This window comes from Mobula hypostoma, chromosome 3 (assembly GCF_963921235.1).
Source record: "Mobula hypostoma chromosome 3, sMobHyp1.1, whole genome shotgun sequence".
Taxonomy (NCBI): Eukaryota; Metazoa; Chordata; class Chondrichthyes; order Myliobatiformes; family Myliobatidae; genus Mobula; species Mobula hypostoma.
In genome coordinates this window covers 120,159,425-120,182,699 of record NC_086099.1, presented here as the reverse complement: position 1 = coordinate 120,182,699, position 23,275 = coordinate 120,159,425, and the positions used below count along the sequence as shown (strand labels likewise).

The window sequence follows — 23,275 nt, the reverse complement described above, 5'->3', positions numbered from 1 at the left end:
TATTTCTTTCTTTTTGTATTTGCACAGTTTGTTGTGTTTTACACTCTGATTGAACCCCTAAGTCTTTCATTGATTGTATTATGGTTATTTTTCTATTATGGATTGATTGAGTATGCCTGCAAGAAAATGAATCTCAGGGTTGTACATGGTGAAGTACATGTACTTTGAACTTTGAGATGCTCCTTGGATGTCAGGCTGCTGATACTTTGATAATAGTCTGAGATCCCAGTAGTATTTTTGTGATAAGAAATGAGTCAGGGTTTAGAAACAACATAATGCTAAGTTAAATTCATGATGATATTTCGTTTGAATTTAACTCCTTTGTTTAGTTTAGTGCGAAGCAGTTATTAGGTTGACCCATCCTATACAGGACACAATAAGACACTGCACTGTGGCTTCAGTCCATTCAGCTTGCAAAAGCAAAGTATAAACCCTACTGTGGAAGGCAGGATGTGGGAGCTTCGCACATGTGCGATCTGTATAGTGAAGAATATTCAAATGTTTGTAGTTGACACTGGTGTTAACCTGCTGCTGTTGGAAATGCATTGGGTACAGATGCTAATGTGTGAGCTTTACTGAGGGGCAATTCAGTCAAGGTATATGTGAATATAATTCCCAAATTCCTCAGGATTCCTCCAGACATTTTGTCCCAACTCAAGAATAGAGCAGAGTTGTGCTGTTAACAAGAATCACTTGGTGGTTTTGCAGAGAGATAAACCTCCATCCATTCCTCAGAAGATAAATAATGGGCGGAAATTGAAGACAGATATAGGGCTTCCCTCGGTGATGAGTGAGTGGGGACAAAGAGCTCTTATGAGGAGTAACAAGGGTACAACCAGGGCTGTTGGGGCATAACTTCAGAGCGTTTTCTGATTGGTTCCCTATCATGATTGAGATTTGTGCAATGAACCAGAATTGATTAGTGAGCATAAAGTAAAAGAACCCTTTGAAGCAAGTCATCATAATATGATCAAATTCACCCTGAAATCTGAGATTGGAAAAGAACACTGGCAGGGATGATGACAAAGCAGCAATGGCTGGAGTTTCAGGAAGCAATTTGGAAAGCACAGGATATACACATTCCAAAGAGGAAGAAGTATTCTAAAGGAAAGATGATACAACCATGGCTACAAAGAGAAGTCAAAGTCAATATAAAAGACAAAGAGAGGCCATATAATAGAGCAAAAATTAAAAGAAGAGAGAGGATTGGGATGCTTTTAAAAACCAACAGAAGGCAACTAGAAAAGTCATTAAGAAGGTAAAGATGGAATATGAAAGTAAGCTAGCCAATAATATTAAAAAGGGTACCAAAAGTTTCTTCAGATGCATAAAGTGTAAAAGAGAGGTGAGAATAGATATCAGACCATTGGAAAATGATGCTGGAGAGGCAGTAATGGGAGACAACAAAAACTGAAGAAGTATTTTGCATTAGTCTTCACTGTGGAAGACACTAGCAGTATGATGGAAGTTCCAGGTGTCAGTGGACAAGAAGTGTGTGAAGTTACCATAACTTGAGAGAAGGTTCTTGGGAAACTGAAAGGTCTGAAGGTAGATAAGTCACCGGGACCAGATGGTGTACACCCCAGGGTTCTGAAAGAGGTGGCTGAAGAGATCATGGAGGCATTAGTCATGATCTTTAAAGAATGACTAGATGCTGGAATGGTTCTGGAAGACTGGAAAATTGCAAATTTCACTCCATTCTTCAAGAAAGGAGAGAGGCAGAAGAAAAGGAACCATAGGCCAGTTAGTCTGACCTCAGTGGTTGGGACGATGTTGGAGTCGATAATTAAGGATGAGATCTCAGGCTACTTGGAGGCACATGATAAAATAGGCCATAGTCAACCTGGTTTCCTCAAGGGACAATCTTGTCTGACAAATCTGTTGGAATTCTTTGAAGAAGTTACAAGCAGGACAGATAAGGGAGAATCGATTCATGTTGTGTATTTGGATTTCAGAAGGCCTTCGACTTGAGTCTGGTTCACAGGGAAGATTCTAACACGGATAAAGCAGTGGCTGATTGGCAGGCAGCAAAGAGCAGCAATAAAAGGGGCCCTTTCTGACTGGCTGCCAGAGACAAGTGGGTCTGTGTTGGGACCGATTCTTTTTACATTATATGTCAATGATTTGGGTGATGGAATTGATGGCTTTGTTGCAAAGTTTGCAGACGATTTGAAGGTAGGTGGAGGGACAGGTAGTTTTGAGGAAGTAGAGAGGCTACAGAAGGACTTAGACAGATTAGGAGAATGGGCAAAGAAATAGCAGAGGAATACAGAATCTGGAAGTGTATGGTCATGCACTCTGGTAGAAGAAATGAAAGGGTTGTCTATCTTCTAAATGGAGAGAAAATACAAAAACTTGAGGTGCAGAGGGATTTGGGAGTCCTCGTGCAGGATTCCCTAAAGGTTAATTTGCAGGTTGAGTCTGTAGTGAGGAAGGCAAATGTGATGTCAGCATTCATTTCAAGAGGACTGGAATATAAAAGCAAGGATGTAATGCTGAAACTTTGTAAAGCACTGACAAGGCCTCATTTGGAGTACTGAGAGCAGTTTTGGGCCCCTTATCTTAGAAAGGATGTGCTCAAATGGAAGAGGGTTCAAAGGAGGTTCATGAAAATGATTCCAGGATTGAATGGCTTGTTATTTCACGGCTCTGGGCCTATATTCACTCGAATTCAAAAGAGTGAGGGATGACCTCATTGAATAGTGAAAAGCCTTGGTAGAGTGGACATGGTGAGGATGTTTCCTATTTTGGGAGCGTCTAGGACTAGAAGACACAGCCTCAGAATAAAGGGATGCCCTTTTAGAACCGAGGTGAGGAGGAATTGCTTTAGCTAGAGAGCAGGCAGTTGTGGAGGCAAGTCTTTATGTATATTTAAGGTAGAGATTGTTAGATTCTTGATTGGTTAGGGCAAGAAGGGATACGGGGAGTAGGCAAGAGACTGGGGCTGAGAGGAAAATTGGAGCAGCCATGATGAAATGGCAGTGTAGACTCAATGGGCCAAACGGCCTAATTCTGCTCCTATCTCTATGGTGTGAAGGTCCTATGATGTATCTGTGTTTGGAGCATTTCCCTGATGCATTTCATGCTGGTATTTTAGTAAATAATGCCAAAGCATTATTGAATTTAGGAAAATGCAAGGGCATCCAAATCTGATGCTGGAAGGCAAAGCTCCATCTCCCAATAACATTGATAGACAACTTGCTATTCAAAGAATAAACCCCAAGATCAAACAATCACACTCAAGATTGGACACTCTGCAACCTCTGCTTTCAAGAGGAGTGGCTGCAACATCACAATCAGGCCAATTGCGAAGTGCGAGGGCCTTACCCTCCAATACCTCTACACTGGGCTCCTCGCTGCGCAGGTACGCCATTCATTGGTGACAGACACACAATCACAGATTATTACGGGCATTCTGGCAAAATACTGAGGGAGAGCTGGCCTTTTTGGGGGGGTCGTCTCTGGGTGTGTGTCTCAGGAAAATGTATAAGATGCCATGGCACCTTTTTAAGAAGAACAAGGCAGCTCTTCGCTCTGTCCTAATTTATATTTATCCCTTACCTGATGTCACCAGTACAGATTTGCTGGCTGTTATTATATGGCTACAAGTGGGAACAAAAGCAGACTGAACTTCAATGCTGCACTGGCACTTCACTGACAATAAGCTAAGAGGGTCTGAGGTCACGAAAGGCACCATGTGTCTCAGTGCTTTCTTTTGCTCTCTGGGGCACTGATATAAAGCATATTGAGTTTATGTTTCTATACGATTTTGCATCAAAGAATATAGAGTGCTGGGCTCCAGAATTGGCCGAGACCCACATACCTTGCTGTTGCTTTTTGTATGTTTTCCCAACAGTGAAATAGGATGCTGGGTTCTCCTTCTTCTTGGGGTCCTTAATGAACTTGGCGTAGGGATCTTTCTCAGGCTCAGGATCCTTTGCCTCTGCCTTTGGCCTCTTTTTCCTTGGCTTCTTCTCTGCAACCTCTTTTTGTAGGTGGCGTGCACACGCATCAGGAAGTGGGTGGGGTGGGGGAGCAAGCAAGGCCAAGGGTGAGAGGTTTGCAGAGCAACATAAAATGCACCGCTCAGCAAGGTGCCACTAACCCCTAAGCGGGAGGACCACCGAGGAGCTGCTCAGCTGCCAGCATGGGTGGCGAACAGAGGCACTCAGTGTTGAAGGAAAATGGGTGCGGCTGCCTCACCTCTCTGTGGCCCGGACTCAATCCTGACCTCCGGTGCTGCCTGTGGGAGCTTGCACAAGGTGTGGGGTTTCCCTGGGCGCTCCCGTTTCCCCCTTCAACCCAAAGGCATTCCGAGGGCTGGGTTAATGGGCAGCTGTAAATTGCTCCGAGTTTGCAGGTGAGTGCCAGAATCAGAGAGGGAGTTAGTAGCAATGTGGAGAAAATGAAGGGGAAAATTAGACAGGAGGAGATTCTGCCTGTATAGTTTCTGTCAGAAATCCCATTATTCCATGAAGTAGCATAGACCCAGTGGGCAGAATGGCCTCCCTCTCTGTTTTAGAAAAGGCAACACTTGAAACAGTTTGATAAAGAGTGCATTTTATCACAAAGGACTACATAAGAGATACTCCAAAGAGACTGTTTCATTAGGTATTACACACATAGCCTCAGTAAGCTCCACACACACAATACTTCCATTGAATGCTAACTTTCAACTAAAATCAAAACAAGTGCCGGCGAAGAGGTGATATGCTCTCCTTTGTCAAATAGTTTGCTGATCGATCAAAGTACTAACTTACTTTAATGGCAATCAAAAGAAAAAACTGCAAATCTGAAATAAAAATAAAGAAATCCTGAAATAGACAGCAGGTCAGACAGCATCTGTGGAAAGAGAAAAATGTCAATAATTCGGGTCAAAGATCCTACAAAGAGAAACAGTAACTGTTCCTCTTTCCACATAGATTCTGCCTGACCTGCTGAGAATTTCCAGCATTTTCTGTTTGTACTTTCCTTTAACACAGTTTATGTATTTTCTCCAGGCTATTTTACACTTGCTTCCCCCTAATTTTCACTAAATTTCCCTTTCGATTCTGAATGACAGTAACAGTAGCATGTTTGCTAGTTCCACCAGCACTGATTCACCAGTCGGATTTAAACAGATTGTAATCTGCTTAAATCCATTGTAATCTCAAACTTCAACCATTTAAGAGATTTTAAGATGTTTTTAGAATTTTTACTCCATGTTTTTGTTTCATTCATTGTAAAAGACCGGTGGAGGGAATGAAAATGACAACATTCACGGTGCACAATAATATCTTCTCCTTAACTGTCTATCTGATGCTCCTCATTCACATGCGCACCATCACACAATTTCAAACTCAAGAGCTGGCCAAATGCTAGTTCATTGAGAGAGTCTCCCATTTCCTTATCCTGCCATGAAATGCCCTGACTTACGGATATCCAACTTTACACCAATTCTTACATATTTAAAGCCTTTTTCAAGAACAGATACAAATAATAAGAAACAATGGAAATGATCACTTAAGATGTCAGTCACATCCAGTTGCCACAGCTCCACGATGCCAGCAACACTTTGTTGCCGGGGAGGTTGCCTGTTTTACCTGCAACGGTGAATTGAGGTAGCCTAAGAAAATATATGGAGTAATACAGGGAAAAGGGCCTTTTCCCAGTCTGACGACAGGGCTTCTGTGAATGCTTCTCAATCTCAGGAAAACCCGTGGTGCTGGGGTCTTATAGTGAGCATTCAGTTGTCAAAACTATTTATAGTGATCGGTTTCATTCCTTCTTTCTTAAATAGAGTCTGGTTGTGGCTTTAAAGCAACCTCCTTTCCACCTTGACAGGAGAGAAGAGAGGAAACTTGGGCGATTAACACCTCCCTCAGAGAACTCAAAAGAAGCGATGCCAGGAGACACAATACAAATCTGCTAATTAATCCCCCTTACAAGCCATTGACCAGTGACCAATGCATCTTACTCTGGTTCATAGACTTTGCTTCGGCCAGTGGGGTCTGCTCATCGGTGTGTTTTGTCCGGACCTTCTTTGGCTTCTTGTCGTCACCATTGGAGTGAACCATCTGAGGCTCCTGCCGTTTCTTTTTCTGTTTCTGCTCCAGTCGTACACGCTGTGTGGACAGGAAGACAACTTTCAGCGGGCATAGGTTCACATTACTGAATGGAGCTGACTAGGTATGTCCACAATCAGCCCAGGTACGGTATATTTAAGAATGCAACTGCACAGGACCGAAAGAAGCTGCAGAAGGTTGTAAATCTAGTCAACTCCATCTTGGGCACTAGCCTACAAAGTGCCCAGGACATCTTTAGGGAGCGGTGTCTCCGAAAGGCAGCGTCCATTATTAAGGACGTCCAGCACCCAGGGCATGTCCTTTTCTCACTGTTACCATCAGGTGGGAGATACAGAAACCTGAAGATACACACTCAGCGATTCAGGAACAGCTTCTTCCCCTCTACCATCCGATTCCTAAACGGACATTGAAGCTTTGGACATTACCTCACTTTTTTAATATACAGTATTTCTGTTTTTGCACATTCTTTAAAAACCTATTCAATATACATAATTGATTTACTTGTTTATTTATTATGTTTTATTTTATTTATTTTCTCTCTCTCTGCTAGATTATGTATTGCATTGAACTGCTACTGGTGAGTTAACAAATTCCACGTCACATGCTGGTGATAATAAACCTGATTCTGATGGATAGTTTTATGGGTAATGGTGGTTTAAAAGATCAGATAGGAAAATAAAGTCCAGAACAGCATTGGCTGACAAAGCAGACTCAATCAATTCTAAGGCCTATTGTTCCTCATGCTCATTGATGAAACAATGTTGGGGTTCCAACGCCTCTTACAGAGGTCAGAAACGTGGTAGTGTAGCGGATAGCACAATGCTTTACAGTACCAGCGACCGAGCCGGGTTCAATACCCGCCGCTGTCTGTAAGGTGTTTGTACATACTCCCACGAACATATGGGTTTCCTTCGGGTGCTCTGGTTTCCTCCCACAATCCAAAGATGTACCGGTTGGTAGGTTAATTGGGTTAAATTGGGAGTTGCTGGACAGCATGGCTCGAAGGGCCAGAAGGGCCTGTTTTGTGCCGAATATCAATAAATAACAATGAGCTGGGGGGGGGGGGCGGTCATGTGATAGAATAGCTGGACACTGAAGTAAATGGAGGAAAGAGAGTGAAAGAAGAACGATGGGAAGAGTGGGGGGGGGGGGCGCCATCGACATTGTTCTCTGTTTACGTAACTGGGAAAATAATATTCAGTATCAATACTTAGCAATGGCACCAATTTGATGTCCTGACCAAATAAGAGAATAGAGAACTACTGAGTGAATGGGAAATTGATTTCAGTAAAGGTGAAGTGCATTGTATGGGAGGAATAAGGCCACATAATCCATGGCAAAATGACTGAATGAGAGGGCGATATAGAGAGTGCAGATCTTCGATCATTTCAAGTAACACCGTAGGGTAAGAATGACACAGAATGTATCAACAAGTCACCCAAGTCCAATTTTCAAAAACAGAATTCCAAAACAAGTATAATCGAGAGTTACACAGTGCTGTGGTTAGACCATCAGGTATGGGTCTAGGACTCTATCATCTCAGGTAATGATATCTGATTTGGGGGAGCCCAGTGTTAAATACTGAGTGATGTGTTGGATACATTTTCTCTAGGTTCCTTCACTCATAACGAAAAAGACTGGGTTGTATCAGATGAAGTTGCAATTCTGCTTACTCTGTCACCATTTCAATGCTCTCAATTCAGGGTTTTGTAAACCAATGTGATTACTGGACACTCACGACAACAGAGAGGAAAGTGAATGTTCTGATTCTGAAGACAGAGCTTTGAATGAGGCAGAATGTCCAAAGCTAGTGGATAAACAGATATAAAATGTAGCAACACACACAAAATGCTCGAGGAACTCAGCAGGTCAGACAGTATCTGTGGAAATGAATAAAGAGTCTACGTTTCGGTCCAAGACCCTTCTTCAGGACTAGAAAGGAGTGGGGGCGGGGGGGGGGGGGAGGATGCTAGAATAAAAAATTGGAAGGAGGAGAAGGAGGATAGTTAGAAGATGAGAGGTGAAGCCAGGTGGGTAGGAAAGGTAAAGGGATGGAGAGGAAGGAATCTGATAGGAGAGGAGAATGGACCACAAGAGAAGGGAAGGAGGAGGGGACCCAGGAGGAAGTGATAAGTGAGAAGAGGTAAGAGGCCAGAGTGAGGAATCGAGGAGTGGGGGGAGGTAGGAATTTTTTTAATGTAAGATGAAATCGATATTTGTGTCATCAGGCTGGAGGCTACCCAGATGGAATATAAGGTGTTGCTCCTCCACCCTGGGCGTGGCCTCATCTTGGTGGATGGAGCAAAGGTGTTCGACAAAGCAGTCCTCCAATTTGCAACCAGGTCACATCGGGAGCAGCGGACACAACAGATAACACCAGTAGATTCACAGGTGAGGTGTTGCCTGCCATTCTCGAGTTGACAGTACCAGATGGTGGAGAGATATTCTGTGCTCTGTTGAATGGTCATTGGGATTCACAGAGCAAACGGGGACATTTATTTTTAGTCATGTAGCACATTTGACATATGGATTCACTGGACAATGTAATGCAACAAAGCTGCACCTCACTCAGCACAATGAAGTGCTTCATTATGTAACATCTGTGAGCTCAGATCAGTTCCTGTTCAGTTCTGTATTCCAGATGCTTTTTAGAATTAAGAAATTCCACACTACATTTTCACTAAGCCACTGCCCTATTGAAAGCCCGTTGTTACAAGATTCTCCAGCCATGTGCTATTGTAGCATATCACCAGAATCAGACAATTTAATATTGCCCAGATGTCAGCTATGGCTATGATGTAGCGCCTTCTAATTTAAAAGATGACTGAGTCCAAGCACAACATTCAAGAAAATAATCTGGGTTGATGTTCCAATGTGGTGTTGAGGAAACATTGCACCATCCCTGGGATGAATCACGGTCCCGTTTATTCTGTCAGGTAGTTGTAAAATATCTCAGAGTGGTGTGAAAAAGAGGAGCTCAGTTCTCAGCAGTAAATTACCAAAATGTTGTCTGATAATCATCACTGTGACATCTTGTGGGACTTGCTCCTCACAAGATGGTTGTTGTGTTTCTGACAACAGAGGGGCGTTGACCCTTCCCTTCAAAAGTGGATCACTGCAGGATGTCCAGATTGAAGAAAACCACCATCCAGTGCAAGATCTGACTTCATTGGTTAAATTTGTCAGAGTCAGCTCAGCATCTCAAGCTGCTGTTCCCAAGATTGTTATTGTGCGTGGACAGTAAGGGCAATGCGTACGAGTGGGACAGAGTGCAGTAACAGGACATACAGCGTGGAATAGGCCTTTCCAATCCTCCAACTTCATCCCAGCCTAATCACGGGACAATTTACAGCGAGCAATTACCCTACCACCCGCTACATCTTTGGAGTGTGGGAGGGGAGAACATACAAACTCCTTACAGGCAGCGGTGGGAAACCAAATGAATCCACACCCACAGAACACTGGAGGAACTCAGCAGGTCAGGCAGCATCTATGGAAAAGAGTAATCAGTCAACGTTTCAGGGCCCAGAGTCTTCGGCAGGACTGGAAAGCAAGGGGGAAGATGCCAGAATAAGAAGGTGGGGAGGGGGAGAAGGAGGATAGTGAGAAGATGACAGGTGAAGCCAGGTGGGTGGGAAAGGTAAAGGGCTGGAGAGGAAGGAATCTGATGGGAGAGGAGGGAGGACAACAGGAGAAAGGGAAGATAGAGGGGCATCAGGAGGAAGTGATAGGCAGGTGGGGAGTGGACAGAGTGGGGAATGGAAGAAGAGGAAATGGGGAGGGATGGTTTTTTCACTGGAAGAAGAGATTGATGTTCATGCCATCAGGTTGGGGGGCTACCCTGAGAGAATATCAGATGTTGCTCCTCCACCCTGAGGGTGGCCTCATTGTGGCAAAAGAGGAGGCCATGGACTGACATGTCAGAATGGGAATACGGATAGAAATTAAAATGATTGCCCCTGGGAAATTTCGTTTTTGGCGGATGGATTGGAGGTGCTGGACAAAACAGTCCTCTAATTTATATCAGGTTTCACCAGTGTCGAGTAGGCTGAATCAGTAGCATCAGACAAAAATAGAAAGGAGGTTGCATTGGAAATGAAGCCAGTGGCTCCTTGCCACAGTGAATCAAGCTCCCTGGCAGCCCCTCAAGCCCGGCCATCCAGGGTTAAGGGTACATTTTTTTTCCACTACAATCAGACTCCTGAACCAGTCACCTCTTTCACAACGCCTTCCCACTCTACCTCCCTCAGTTACTCCGTTATTGGCCCTTTAGTATTTCTTTTGTACTGCTTCAGATCTTTGTTCCATTCCGCCATTTTACGCAAGTCTTTGCATTTACAGTTGTCTCTATTATTACCATGTATACTGTTAATCCTGAGAGCTTCAGTCAAATTAATCTTCCCTCATGGAACTGTTATGGTCAGCACTTCTGGTAAGATGGCGGCGTGTTCGAATGCAGCAGCCCTGGGGAGCCAACCAAAGGTGCACTTTTCTTTTTAAGATGTGTTTTTTATGATCATAAGACTACACTGGACTCCAAGAACAATGGGTACAGCAGGTCTACCGCATCAGTGACCTGCTCGTTGTTCGGAGCCGCCGGCCGGGGTGTTGAAGGAGCCAGAAGACTTATCAGAGAAGAAGGAGCCAGTGCTCAGCTGGGAGAAGGAGGAGCCGGTGCTCGGCTCGGAGAAGGAGGAGCCGGTGCTCAGCTGGGAGAAGGAGGAGCCGGTGCTCAGCTGGGAGAAGGAGGAGCCGGTGCTCGGCTCGGAGAAGGAGAAGCCAGTGCTCGGCTCGGAGAAGGAGGAGCCGGTGCTCGGCTCGGAGAAGGAGGAGCCAGTGCTCGGCTCGGCTCGGAGAGGACAGGTTGGAGAGGGTGAAGCTGGCACTCGGGTTGGAGAAGATGAAGCCTGCGGATGGGCCGGAGAAGAAGTATCAGGTGATGGGCCAGGAGATGTAGGGTTGCCAACTGTTCCATATTAGCTGGGCATCCTGTATATTGGGCTAAATTGGTTTGTCCCATACAGGACCGCCCTTGTCCCTTATTTCCCCCACTAAGGAAGAGTGTTCCTATGAAATCTTTCGTGCCGAAATGGCGTAAAGCGAAGAAGCAATTATCATTAATTTACACGGGAAAAATTTTTGAGCGTTCCCAGACCCAAAAAATAACCTACCAAATCATACCAAATAACACATAAAACCTAAAATAACACTAACATATAGTAAAAGCAGGAATGATATGATAAATACACAGCCTATATAAAGTAGAAATAATGTATGCACAGTGTAGTTTCACTGAACAGAATTGGGAAGATTAAGCCAAAACCGATTTCTAGAAGAAAAATCGGCACGTAGGCGCATGCGCACGTCACGTATGCACACGTCACACATGCACATGTCACGTATGCACACGTCACACATGTGCACACAGGTGCCTGTGCAAGGCTTCATGGTCATGGTAGTCTTTCTCGGGGTAAACTCAAGTGTCCCGTATTTAACTGCTACTCTTGTCCCTTATTTGGGAGTGAGACAGTTGACAACCCGAAGGAGAAGGGAAAGCCGGTGGGTGGCCAGGAAGGGTGGCAGCTGACGTTCTGGTCAGAAAAGGAGAAACTAGTGCTTGGCTCTGAGAAGGAGAAGCTGGCAGTCAGCTCGGAGAAAGGGAAGCTGGTGGTCGGCTGGGAGAAGGTTCGGAGGAGCTGACCTGCGTGCAGACTGTATTGCTGCTTGCTACTCGAAGACATCAAGATGCAAAACCAGCGGGCAGTGTCACTGTGAGCCACTGTCTTGGATGCTTCTCTTGCAATTGCAAGACCCTGTTGGACATTGATAATATGAGATGCTGCAGGCCTGTTTCCCATCACAAACAAGAGAAAATCTGCAGATGCTGGAAATCTGAGCAACACACACAAAATGCTGGAGGAACTCAGCAGGCCAGGCAGCAACTAGGAAAAGAGTACAGTCAATGGCTCAATCCCCTGAAATGTCGACTGTACTCTTTTCCTAGATGCTACCTGGCCTGCAGAATTCCTCTGGCATTTTCTGCGTGTTGGCCTGTTTCTCCTTGTTTGGTGGTGAGACAGTGACGAGGCAGCAGCGTTTCCTTGGTTGTAGTGAGAACTAGGCCTCAAGCCACAGTCTTGCCTGCTGCTGCAGTCCAGATGAGATAATGCTGGAGGCGGTGTAACGTGGAGTCCGTGCTCAGTTGGAAACTGGCCTCTCCCGTCAGTTCTGCGCTCCAGTGTTCAACCAGTAGAATGACAGCATGGATTGCCAGGAGCTGTACCATCGATTTGCAAGTCGCTCAGGGACTTTGACTATATGTGTGTTTTCTTGCGTAACGATGCATGTTTTTTTCCTCTCTGACTATTTGAATGTCTGTTATGCACCTTGGCCCCATGTATCTGTGTATGGTCTGGTCTGAATGATAATTAAACTTGATTTGATTTGATTTGAGCAATGAAGGGATCCTTTCTTGAGGAAGAACATTGTTACATTCATTCCCGATGTAGGAAATGACTCCATGATACAAGAAGGGTTTTCATTGGGAAGAACCTGGACAAATTTCTGAAGTTTTGCAAAAAAGCCTGGAAAACCATTGTTTTTACACAAGGAATTTTGCATATACTGTATAACACTGAAAAAGCCAGCAACAAACTAGTATATTGAAACTCTGTATTCTTTCTTTCAAAAGACTTCGGGAGGTTATAAGTATGATATTTTGATGAGGAATCAAGTCACACTGAGACACTGATGAAACACACTCTAATTTGCAGGTGTGTAAAACTTTAGTTAGATAATATCTGGAGTATTGTGCGCAGTTCTGGTCCCCGCATTACAGGAAGGATATGGAGGCTTTAGAGACAGTGCAGGAGAGGTTCACCAGGGATGTTGACCTAAATAGACAGCAGCTATAAAGAGAGGTTGGACAAGCTTAGATTGTCTTTTCTGGAGCACTGGAACCTGAGGGGTGACCTGATTAGTGTATAAAATCATGAGAGGTGTTGATAGAGTAATTATCATCTTCATTGTATGACGCAGGTGTTCATGGTTCATGACCACGATTGTGCTAGGCAAATTTTCTCCAGAAGTGGTTTGCTATTGCCTTCCTCTGGACAGTGTCTTTACAAGACAGGTGGCCCCAGCCATTATCAATACTCTTCAGAGATTGTCTGTCTGACGTCAGTGGTCACACAACCAGGACTTGTGATATGTGCCAGCTGCTCACATGACCATCCACCAGCTGATCCCATGGCTTCAGCTGACCCTGATCGGGGAGCTAAGCAGGTGCTACACCTTGCCCAAGGGTGACCTGCAGGCGAGTGGGGGGAAGGAGTGCCTTACACCTCCTTTGGTAGAGACATATCCCCACCCCGCTGGGTAGACAGAGTAGGTAGTCATTTTCCCAGGGTGAAATGTTCAATACAGGAGGGCACAGGTTTAATTTAAAGTGAGAGGGGGAAAGGGGGAAATTTAGAGGAGATTTGAGAGGCATGTTTTTTCACACCTTATGAGGTAGGTGCTTGGAGCACACTGCCAAAAGAGGCGCTAGAAGTAGATTAATGTTTAAGAGGCATTTAGATTGGCATTTTATAGGATACAGACATGGGCTAGACTGGGTATCTGACCTCAAGACCCTAAGGCCGCCTTCTAACCCAACTTATCATTTAGTGCCCTGAAGGGTGAGTTGATTTGTAATCAAAGTTTAATCTGCAATAAATGCAAGACAGATTACTTACACGCCCGTGCAGTAATAAAATGAGAGCAAAGTTGCTGGTGAATGCAGCAGGCCAGGCAGCATCTCTAGGAAGAGGTACAGTCGGTATTTCAGGCCGAGACCCTTCGTCAGGACTAACGGGGGCTATTTATTCACTCTCCTTTAGACTTCGTATGTTGTGCAGTACAAATAAAGAGTTTTAGTTTTCAGCGGAGGCCTGGCTGGGTGTGAATTGATGTGAACATTCAAAGCTCTTTGACATCTCATCCTGCCATCTTGGGTGTCCCGTTGTACATGGTTGCACAAGCATGAACACTCAAAATTTGCACACACTGATCCTTCCACTTGCACACTTGTGTGCTCACATGAGAAATGAGTGAAAGGAAACCTGGTCAGGGGATTCTCATCCCGTGGATATGGAACATGCCTTCTCAATGAAGAAGAATTTGAGATAGTCAGTAGTGTGAGGCCTCCCTAGGTCAGGGTCGACCGTAGCTGTTACGTCCTAGCTGTTGGGATACGCAAACCTGGGCAGTACAATATGGAGTGCAAACTGTTGCCCATATAACACACACAAAATGCTGGAAGAACTTAGCAGGCCAGCCAGCATCTGTGGAAAAAGTACAGTTGACATTTTGGGCTGAAACCCTTCGGCAGGAAAGGTTGCCCATGTAGCAAGTGCCCACTGTCTATGACCTGACAAACCCAGAGGAATGGCAGAGTCCAATAGAGTTTGCACTATCAGCATTGCAGGAGTTGCCAGTCAGCATTGAACTCAACGTAGGAATGCCTGGGAGACTCCAGCTCCAGATTTTTCCCTCGGGGTTCACTCCTAGTACCTTCCCCTGAGTGGGAATAGCCGCAAGGCAGCAGATATTTGACAATCAGAGTTTTCCTTCTCCTAGATGAGCTGCCAACCACGGCTGACGAACCCTGCCTGTCTGAAGTGACTGGATTTAAGGTGCCAGTAACCCGCCTTTGCTCCTTTTCCTGTCAGTAGAACGGTTCCACTGGGCTTAACAGCAAACCCACACTTGTGCAGAAACCGGCACTGGCCTTGGTTCTCAGAGGCTATTTGATGTGGACGCCATTGGGAGCAAAACAAGAATAATGTGGGCTGTCTTAATGACTATCACCCGGTAGCACTCACATCTACAGTGATGAAATGCTTTGAGAGGTTGGTCGTGACTAGACTGACTAGACTAGACTAGACTAGACAGCAAGGACCTGGACCCATTGCAATTTGCCCATCGCCACAATAGGTCAACAGCAGACGCAGTCTCAATGGCTCTCCACACGGCTTTAGACCACAACACAAACACCTATGTCAGGATGCTGTTCATCGACAGTAGCTCAGCATTTAATACCGCTCTACAATTGGATCCTCGACTTCCTAACCGGAAGACCACAGTCTGTGCGGATTGGTGATAACATCTCCTCTTCGCTGACTATCAACACTAGCGCACCTCAGGTGCGTGTGCTTAGCCCACTGCTCTACTCTCTGTATACACCTAACTGTGTGGCTAGGCACAGCTCAAATACCATCTAAAAATTTGCTGACAATACAACCATTGTTGGTAGAATCTCAGGTGGTGACGAGAGGGCGTACAGGAGTGAGATATGCCAACTAGTGGAGTGGTGTCGCAGCAACAACCTGGCACTTGACGTCAGTAAGATGAGAGCTGGTTGTGGACTTCAGGAAGGGTAAGATGAAGGAACACATACCAATCCTCATAGAGGGATCAGAAGTGGAGGGAGTGAGCAGTTTCAAGTTCCTGGGTGTCGAGATCCCTGAGGATCTAACCTGGTCCCAGCACACTGATGTAGTTATAAAGAAGGCAAGACAGCGGCTATACTTTATTAGGAGTTTGAAGAGATTTGACATGTCAACAAATATACTCAAGAACTTCTATGGTTGTACCGTGGAGAGCATTCTGACAGGCTGCATCACTGTCTGGCATGGAGGGGCTACTGCACAGCACCAAAAGAAGCTGCAGAAGGTTGTAAATCTAGTCAGCTCCATCTTGGGCACTAGCCTACAAAGTACCCAGGACACCTTCAGAGAGTAGTGTCTCAGAAAGGCAGCGTCCATTATTAAGGACCTCCAGCACCCAGGGCATGTCCTTTTCTCACTGTTACCATCAGGTAGGAGGTACAGAAACCTGAAGACACACACTCAACGATTCAGGAACAGCTTCTTCCCCTCTGCCATCCGATTCCTAAATGGACTTTGAACCTTTGGACCTCATTTTTAAAAATATAAACGTGCTTTGCACGTTTTAAAAAATCTATTCAATATACATAATTGATTTACTTGTTTATTTGTTGTTATGTTTTATTTTATTTATTATTATTTTTCTCTCTCTGCTAGATTATGTATTGCATTGAACTGCTGCTGCTAAGTTAACAAATTTCACATCACATGTTGGTGATAATAAACCTGATTCTGATTCTGATTTAATAGGTAGCAGGAGCTTGTCCCCATTAACACCCCCGGCTATGGTAAGCTTAAGGAACCATATACAATAATGTGCAATGTGTGATATCACACCGAGGGGCTTTGTAAAGATCCTGGTACAGATGAGACGACTGCCAACAATGTACATCTGTAGTGCTGGATGACAATTGGTCAAGCACAAGCTGAAAACAAAAACTTCAAAGAACCTTGAGAAGTAGAAAGAAATGTTTGCTACTTAGAAAACTGGGTGCTAGTTCCTTGATAGCCGTGCCATCATTAAATGGAACTGGTAACAGCACAGTGATTGGGCTCAGTGTGTTACTGTCACATGACCTGACACACAGTGAAAAGCTTTCATTGTGCGTGTCATCCAAGCAGATCATAATTACATCGAAGTAGCCGAGAGAAGACAGAATGCAGACAACAGTATTGTCGTTACAGACAATGTGCAGTGCAGGGAGACAAAGGAAATGCAAGGCTCACAATGAAGTAGATTGGGAGAACAAGCGTATAAGAGTGCAATGAAGCTTCTGGAAATATAGGACACTGCTGGTGTGTGTTCTACGTTCAACACGAAGCAGCTGTGAGATGAACTTGCAGTAAACTGATGAGGGCAAAGCTGCTTTCTAGAGTGATTGGTACTGGTTTAGTGTTGTCGTACATACAGTCACATTCCCAGAGCTGTCATGACAAAGCTGAGATTGAAAGACTGATGGAGGTAGGAGATATATCTGGATATGTGCAGGGAATCCGAGTAAGCTGAACATTGATTTGGATGACCATGATCTGAATAAGACACCGAAGAGGAAGACAAAAGCTCTGAAGGAACTGAGCAGATCAGGCAGCACCTATGGAGAGAAGGGGACAGTCAAAACCCTTCATCTAAGAGTTGTCAATTTTCACCGAGTTCCTCCAGTGCTTTGTGCGTTGCTGCAGGTTCCAGCATCTATGGTCCCTCGCGTCTGCACTAGATAGGAGCCATTGTCTGTGGAAGAGAGTACGGTACAGCAGCTGGGCAAAAGCAGCCCCAGTGAAGAGTGGGCACGTGGGCACTGGGATGTAGAGCTTGGCACAGCAGCTGGGCAAAAGCAGCCCCAGTGAAGAGTGGGCACGTGGGCACTGGGATGTAGAGCTTGGCTCGGGCTTACATCCAATCACTTTCATGCTCCTCTTGGGAAATGCTGGTGACAGGATCTGCCTTTTGATATCAGCACACGCCTGCAGAGTTTAAACAAATGCAGGCAAAAGCAGAGAGCTATAATGCTGGAAAGCGGAGAGCCTTTATGGAACAGACCTAGAGAGCAGCGGCTGAGACACAGGTGGAAGCTCAGTGGTAATTCAAAGTGAATTTATTATCAAAGTACATGTACATCATCATATACAACCCTGTGATTCATTTTCTTACAGGCATACTCAATAAATCATGACCACACCAGAATCAATGAAAGACCGCCCAATTTGGACGTTCAGCCAGTGTGCAAAAGACAACAAACTGTGCCAATACAAAAGAAAGAAAAGCCCAATAAACATCGAGAACATGGGATGAAGTCACTGAAAGTGAGCCCGTAACTCAACGATGGGGCAAGTGAAGTGAACCATCAACTATCAACGATGATGCTAGATTCAATCAACTATCAACAGTACACGTCCACAAAAGAGTGGGAAGACAAAGAATGCAGTAAGGACAGCCAAAAGATTTAAAATTACCACGTTCTTTTCCAGCCCAACCTGAACTCAGTTCTGACAAAGCGCCCCAGACTCAAAATATAAACTCTTTCTCCTTCCATGGTTGCAGTCTGATGGGCTGAGTGCTTTTAGCATTTTATGTTTTTTTTAAAGTTCTAGCATTTTCAACCTTTTGATTTTTTTCCCAGAGACCAGAACCACAGAACCAGAATAACATTGCACCAGCCGCTAAACTGCCAAAGTGCAGCAATGTATTTGACCTGTGTAGTTATATATACAGTTTACTACATATGTTTGCTGGTTGTTTTCTTCCAAGCCAGCAGGGGCCTTATCTTGTATCATTGTTTTGATCTTTGCAAAACATCGCTTTGATTGATCTTTCTGTTTGCAGACATATGCCCTCAAAGAACAGAAATTAACTTCCCAAGCCTCGACATTCTTCTTGCAAGTTATGATATAATGTGACCCGAAAGTTCCAGCCTGCAGTAACCAGACAGAGGGAGGGAGAAGAGAAATGGCAAAAGTCCTGCCAGGACAACTGAGGAGATGTCAGTGCTTAAAGCGGGGTCTGTCGTGAGGATCCAGCCATGTCAAGTAGTGAATAAGACTGAACAAGCACAGGTGGAAAGACTGAGGAAGGTGTCACCCTAGGAGTGGGTGCCATTCGAGGAAGTTTTAGGAGATGTGCTACTGTCTGTACACCACATCTCAACCAAGCTGCAAGGAACAACAACTCTGGAGGAAGGTGTCTACGTTTGACTGGTCTCTCTCTCTTTCTCTCTCTCTCTCTCTCTCTCTCTCTCTCTCTCTCTGTCTCTCTCTCTCTCGCGCAACGCTGACAGTGTCTTGGGCTTTGGGCAAGGTTTATTTGATGCGGTTTGTGGATTGGACTCCGCAGTTCATGTTATGATATGTTTCTAGTTTCTGATTACTCCTTTTATACTGCTTGTGTGTGATTTTGATCGGGGTGGACCGACTGCGGCCTGCAGTCAATGACCAACACAGCTTTAAATTGAACTGAAGTGAACTAAGGTGAGCATTCCTTGACCGTGGTTTGACGCTTTATATTCTGTGTTTCCCACTCAGTTTTCTAGCTGTTTGTGCACTTTGTTCTTTTTCTTGCTTGCTGGATGTTTGGTGTTTTCCTTGAATGGATTCCACGGTTTTTCTTTCTTTCGTGGCTGTTTGTGGAAAGACAAATCTCAGGATTGTAATACTGCACACATATTTTGATAATATATTAACTTTGAATCATCGATCCCCTGATGTGAACGTGAGGACTTTATAATGGAGTGAGATATAAACATAGAACATAAAACAGTACAGGCCATTCAGCCCGTGATATTGTGCTGACCTTTTAACCTACTCCAAGATCTATCTGACCCTTCCCTCCCTCCATTTTTCTTTCATCCATGTGTCTATCTAAGAGTCTCTTAAATGTCCCTAAGGTATTTGCCTCTACCATGACTTTTGGCAGTATTTCCCACACAGCTACCATTCTCAGCATAAAAAAACTACCTCTATTCTTGGATCCTCCAATCATTTTAAAATTATGACTCTTTGTATTGGCCATTTCTACCCTGGGAAAAGGTGCTGGCCATCCACTCAGACTATGCCTTTTGTCATCTTGTACATCTCTATCTAATCACTTGTCATCCTCCTTCACTCCAAGGAGAAAAAACCCATCTCATTCAACCCATTCTGATAAGATATGCGTCTAATCCAGTTGGCATCCTGGTAAATCTCCTCTGCACCCTCCCTAAAGCTGCCACATCCTTGCAACCAGAACTGAACGCAATACTCTAAGTGTGGTCTAACCGGAGTTTTACAGAGCTGCACCAGTACTTCGCTGCTCTTGAAGCGAATCCCCCCACTAAAGGAGGCAATCACACCACGCACTCACTAAGCCACCCTATTAACTTGCGTGGCAACTCTGAGGGACCTAAGGACGTGGATCCCAAGATCTCTCTGTTTTGCCATACTGCTAAGAATCCTGCCATTAACCTGTACTCTGCCTTCAAATTCGACCTTCCAAAGTGAATCACTTCACGCTTCTTCAGACTGAAGTCTTTAACTGTCACTTCTCAGCCCAGCTCTGGGTTCTATCAATGTCCTGCTGTGGCCTACGACAACATTCTACCCGAAACACCACAAACTTTCATGTCACCTGCAATGGATCTGGACTCTTTATCCAAACTGGAAACATTTTAAAATTTTATGATGAAGTCTCAGCAATTTAAATCACACAGGTGCTGATGCATGTAAGCTTATTCAGCATAATTGGGACACCAGAGAATGGTGTCTCGGTTGCGTTAGTAAGAATGCTTGTTAGTAAATCGGATAGAGAGCTGGAAGATAGCGCCACCGTGTGCCATCCCCTGGTAGTACAATGGTCCTAAGCTTCAGCCATTTTGAGGTCACAGGTCAGAGATCATTGATATGATGCAAGGCCCTCACAATGAAGTTTTGTAAGACAGATCAAGGCTCTGAGAATGTGAGAAGAAGCACAAGCAATGATGTAGATGTTAGTAGCAGATGAAGGTAGAATGTATAATGCAGAGCTCAGAGCAGGAGCAAGCCTTTCGGTCCACAATGCTGTGCTGATGTAATTAATGCCACAGAATCCCTCCTGCCTGCATATGCTCCATATTCCTCCATCCTCTACACATCCATGTGCCTATTTTAAATGCCCCTGTTGTATCTGCTTGCACCACCACCTCTGTCAGCACATTCCAGAGCACCACCACCTCTGTCAGCACATTCCAGAACACCACCACCTTCTGTCTCAAAAACTTGCCCGCACATCTCCTTTGAACTTGCCCTGTCAAGTATTAGACACTTTGATTTTGATCCTGGGAGGAAGATACTGGCTGTCTACTATATCTGTGCCTGTCAATTTCAATACTTCTATCATGTTTCTCCTCAGCTCTGATGCCCCAGAGAAAACAAGCCAAGTTTTTCCAGTCTCCACTTACACATGCCCTCTAATCCAGGCGGCATCCTGGTAAAGCTCTCTGAACTCTCTCTGTAGACTCCACATCCTTCCTATGATGGGGTGACCAGAAAAGTGTGCAATAGTCTGAAATCAGCCTAAATAGTGTTTTATAAAGCTGCCACACAACTCCCTGAGGATTGAACCAAATGCTATGACTAAACAGGCAAGCATGCCATATGTCTTCCTTAACACTTTATCAACTTATGTGGCCACTTCCTGGAGCTGTGGACTTGAAACCCAAGATCCCTCAGTACCTCAAAGCGATGAAGGGTTCTGCCACTAACCCAGTAACATTAGCATTAACCCAGTGACTCTTAAATATAGAATAGAAGGGGGGGGGGAAGAGAAGTGGGGGGGGAGGGGAAAGGGGGGTGGGGAAGAGAGGGGGTGCGAAAGAGAGGAGGGGAGAGAGGGGAGAGAGGCAGGAAGGAGAGAGTGGGAGTGAGGGAGGGGGAGAAGGGGGTAGGGGGTGGTGAAGATGGGGGAACAGAGGGGGGAAGAGAGGGGGAGGAAGAGGGGGAAGAGGGAGAAAGAGGGGGTGGGGAAGGGGAAGGAGGAAAGGGGGAAAGAGAGGGGGAAGAGGGGGGAAGAGAGGGGTGGTAAAAGAGGGGTGGGGAAGGGGGAAGGTGGAAAGGGGGAAAGAGAGGGGGAAGGGGAAGTGAGGGGTGGGTAAAGAGGGGTGGGGAAGAGAGGGATGGGGAAGAGAGGTATGGGGAGAGGGGGAAGAGAAGGGGAAGAGGGTGGGAAGGGGGAAGAGAGGGTGAAGAGAGAGGGAAGAAAGGGAAAGGGGAAAGAGGGGAAGGGGAAGAGGAAGAGGGGTTGGGGAAAAGTGGGGGTGGTGAAAAGGGGTGAGGAAGGGAGGGTGTAGGGAAGGGGGTGGGGAAGGGGGAAGGGGGAAGAAGGGGTGGGGAGAGAGGGGGAAGAGAAGGGGTGGGGGAAGAGGGGAAGTGGGAAAGAGGGGTGGAAGAGAGGAGGTGGGGAAAAAGAGGGGGTGGTGAAAAGAGGTGTGGGGAAGGGAGGGGCTGGGGAAAAGGGGGTGGGGAAGAGAGGGGGAAGAGAAGGGGGAAGAGATGGGGTGGGGAAAGGGGATGGGGAGAGAGGGGGAAGAGAGCAGGTGGGAAAAAGAGGGGTGGGGAAAAGTGGGAAGGGGAAAGGAGGTGAAGAGAGGGGGAGAGGGGGAAGAGGAGAGTGGTAAAAGAGGGGTGGGGGATGGGGAAGAGGGGGAAGCGAGGGTGTGGGGAAAGAGAGGAAGGGGGAAGGAGAAGAGGGGGAAGAGAGGGGGTGGTAAAAGAGGGGGGAAAGCGGAAGGGGAAGGGGGAAGAGAGGGGTGGAAGAGAGGGCGGAAGAGAGAAAATGAGAGAGTGGGAGAGGGGAAGAGAGAGAGAGAGAGATAGAGAGAGAGAGAGAACGACAGAGACAGAGAGAAGAGAGAACACAAGTTAATTCTGAATCCAAATTTCAAGCCACCATGGATCCCATGCATCTTAATCATCTTGATGGGCCTAGTAGTCACATTCCTTACTAAAACCCACGTGGACAACGTCCACAGCTCTATCTTCATTGGTCACCTCGTCTAAAACTCAATCTCTTCACTAAGGCAAGTTAGGGAGATGTGCTGAAGCAAGGAGAAAGTCAAAAAATGATATCATGTTTCTAGGACTTAAAATCTGGTGTGAGGGGGTTTCGACTTTTATGTTACTGCGGAGGCTAATTAAAATGGCGTCTTTGTTATGTTAATCTGGGGAATGCGGCTATGTTGTGTTAAACGCTGAGAAAGTTTGCGCTAACAGTTTGTTTTTGATTTAGAGTCTGATAAGAGAGTGCTATTAACCAATTGGGGTAGTTGTTATGGTTTTGGTGTATTTGAAGATACTGTATGCGCAGGGTTTTGGGGCAGAAGGCGGGAGAGCGAGACAGAGGATGGACCAGGTGCTGTGAGTCCGCTAACGGGGTCGGACCCCGAGCGGGACGTTCGGCGAGGAGACGGAGATGGACTGGTGTGGAGCGTCTGGTCGACCACCGCTGTTGGTCCCAGGCGGCCAGTCAAGGTGGTCCGAGGGGTCGCAGGGTGAAGAAGAAGGTCCGTGAGCTCCAACGGTTTTGTGCACGAAGAGATTGAACTTTGATAAGTGTGGCGCCTTTTATTTTTCTTTTATATTTTATTCTCTTTTAATTATATAGTTCCAGTAATATCTATAAACTGTAAATCATTTAATTGCATCTGGTGTATTGTCTGTTATTTGGGCGGGGTGGGGTACATCACACAGCATCCACACAAACGAATTATCCAGTTTGGCGGGGCCGAGTCTGTTTCCCTAGACGACAGCGAGCCGAGCGACCCTGAGGGTGGCCAAGGG

At 45.5% G+C, this 23,275-nt stretch overlaps 1 protein-coding gene across 1 annotated transcript in view; it reads right to left on the bottom strand.

The window, feature by feature from the left end:
* LOC134344222 (tubby-related protein 1-like) overlaps nt 1-23,275 on the bottom strand; it is a 110,023-nt gene that overhangs the window by 43,740 nt on the left and 43,008 nt on the right. The window contains exons 3-4 of the mRNA XM_063043657.1: nt 5,957-6,104; nt 3,824-3,985 (exon numbers count right to left, since the gene is read on the bottom strand). Coding sequence (XP_062899727.1) covers nt 3,824-3,985; nt 5,957-6,056 — 262 coding nt within the window. The 5' untranslated portion in view covers nt 6,057-6,104. The remainder of the gene's footprint in view (nt 1-3,823; nt 3,986-5,956; nt 6,105-23,275) is intronic.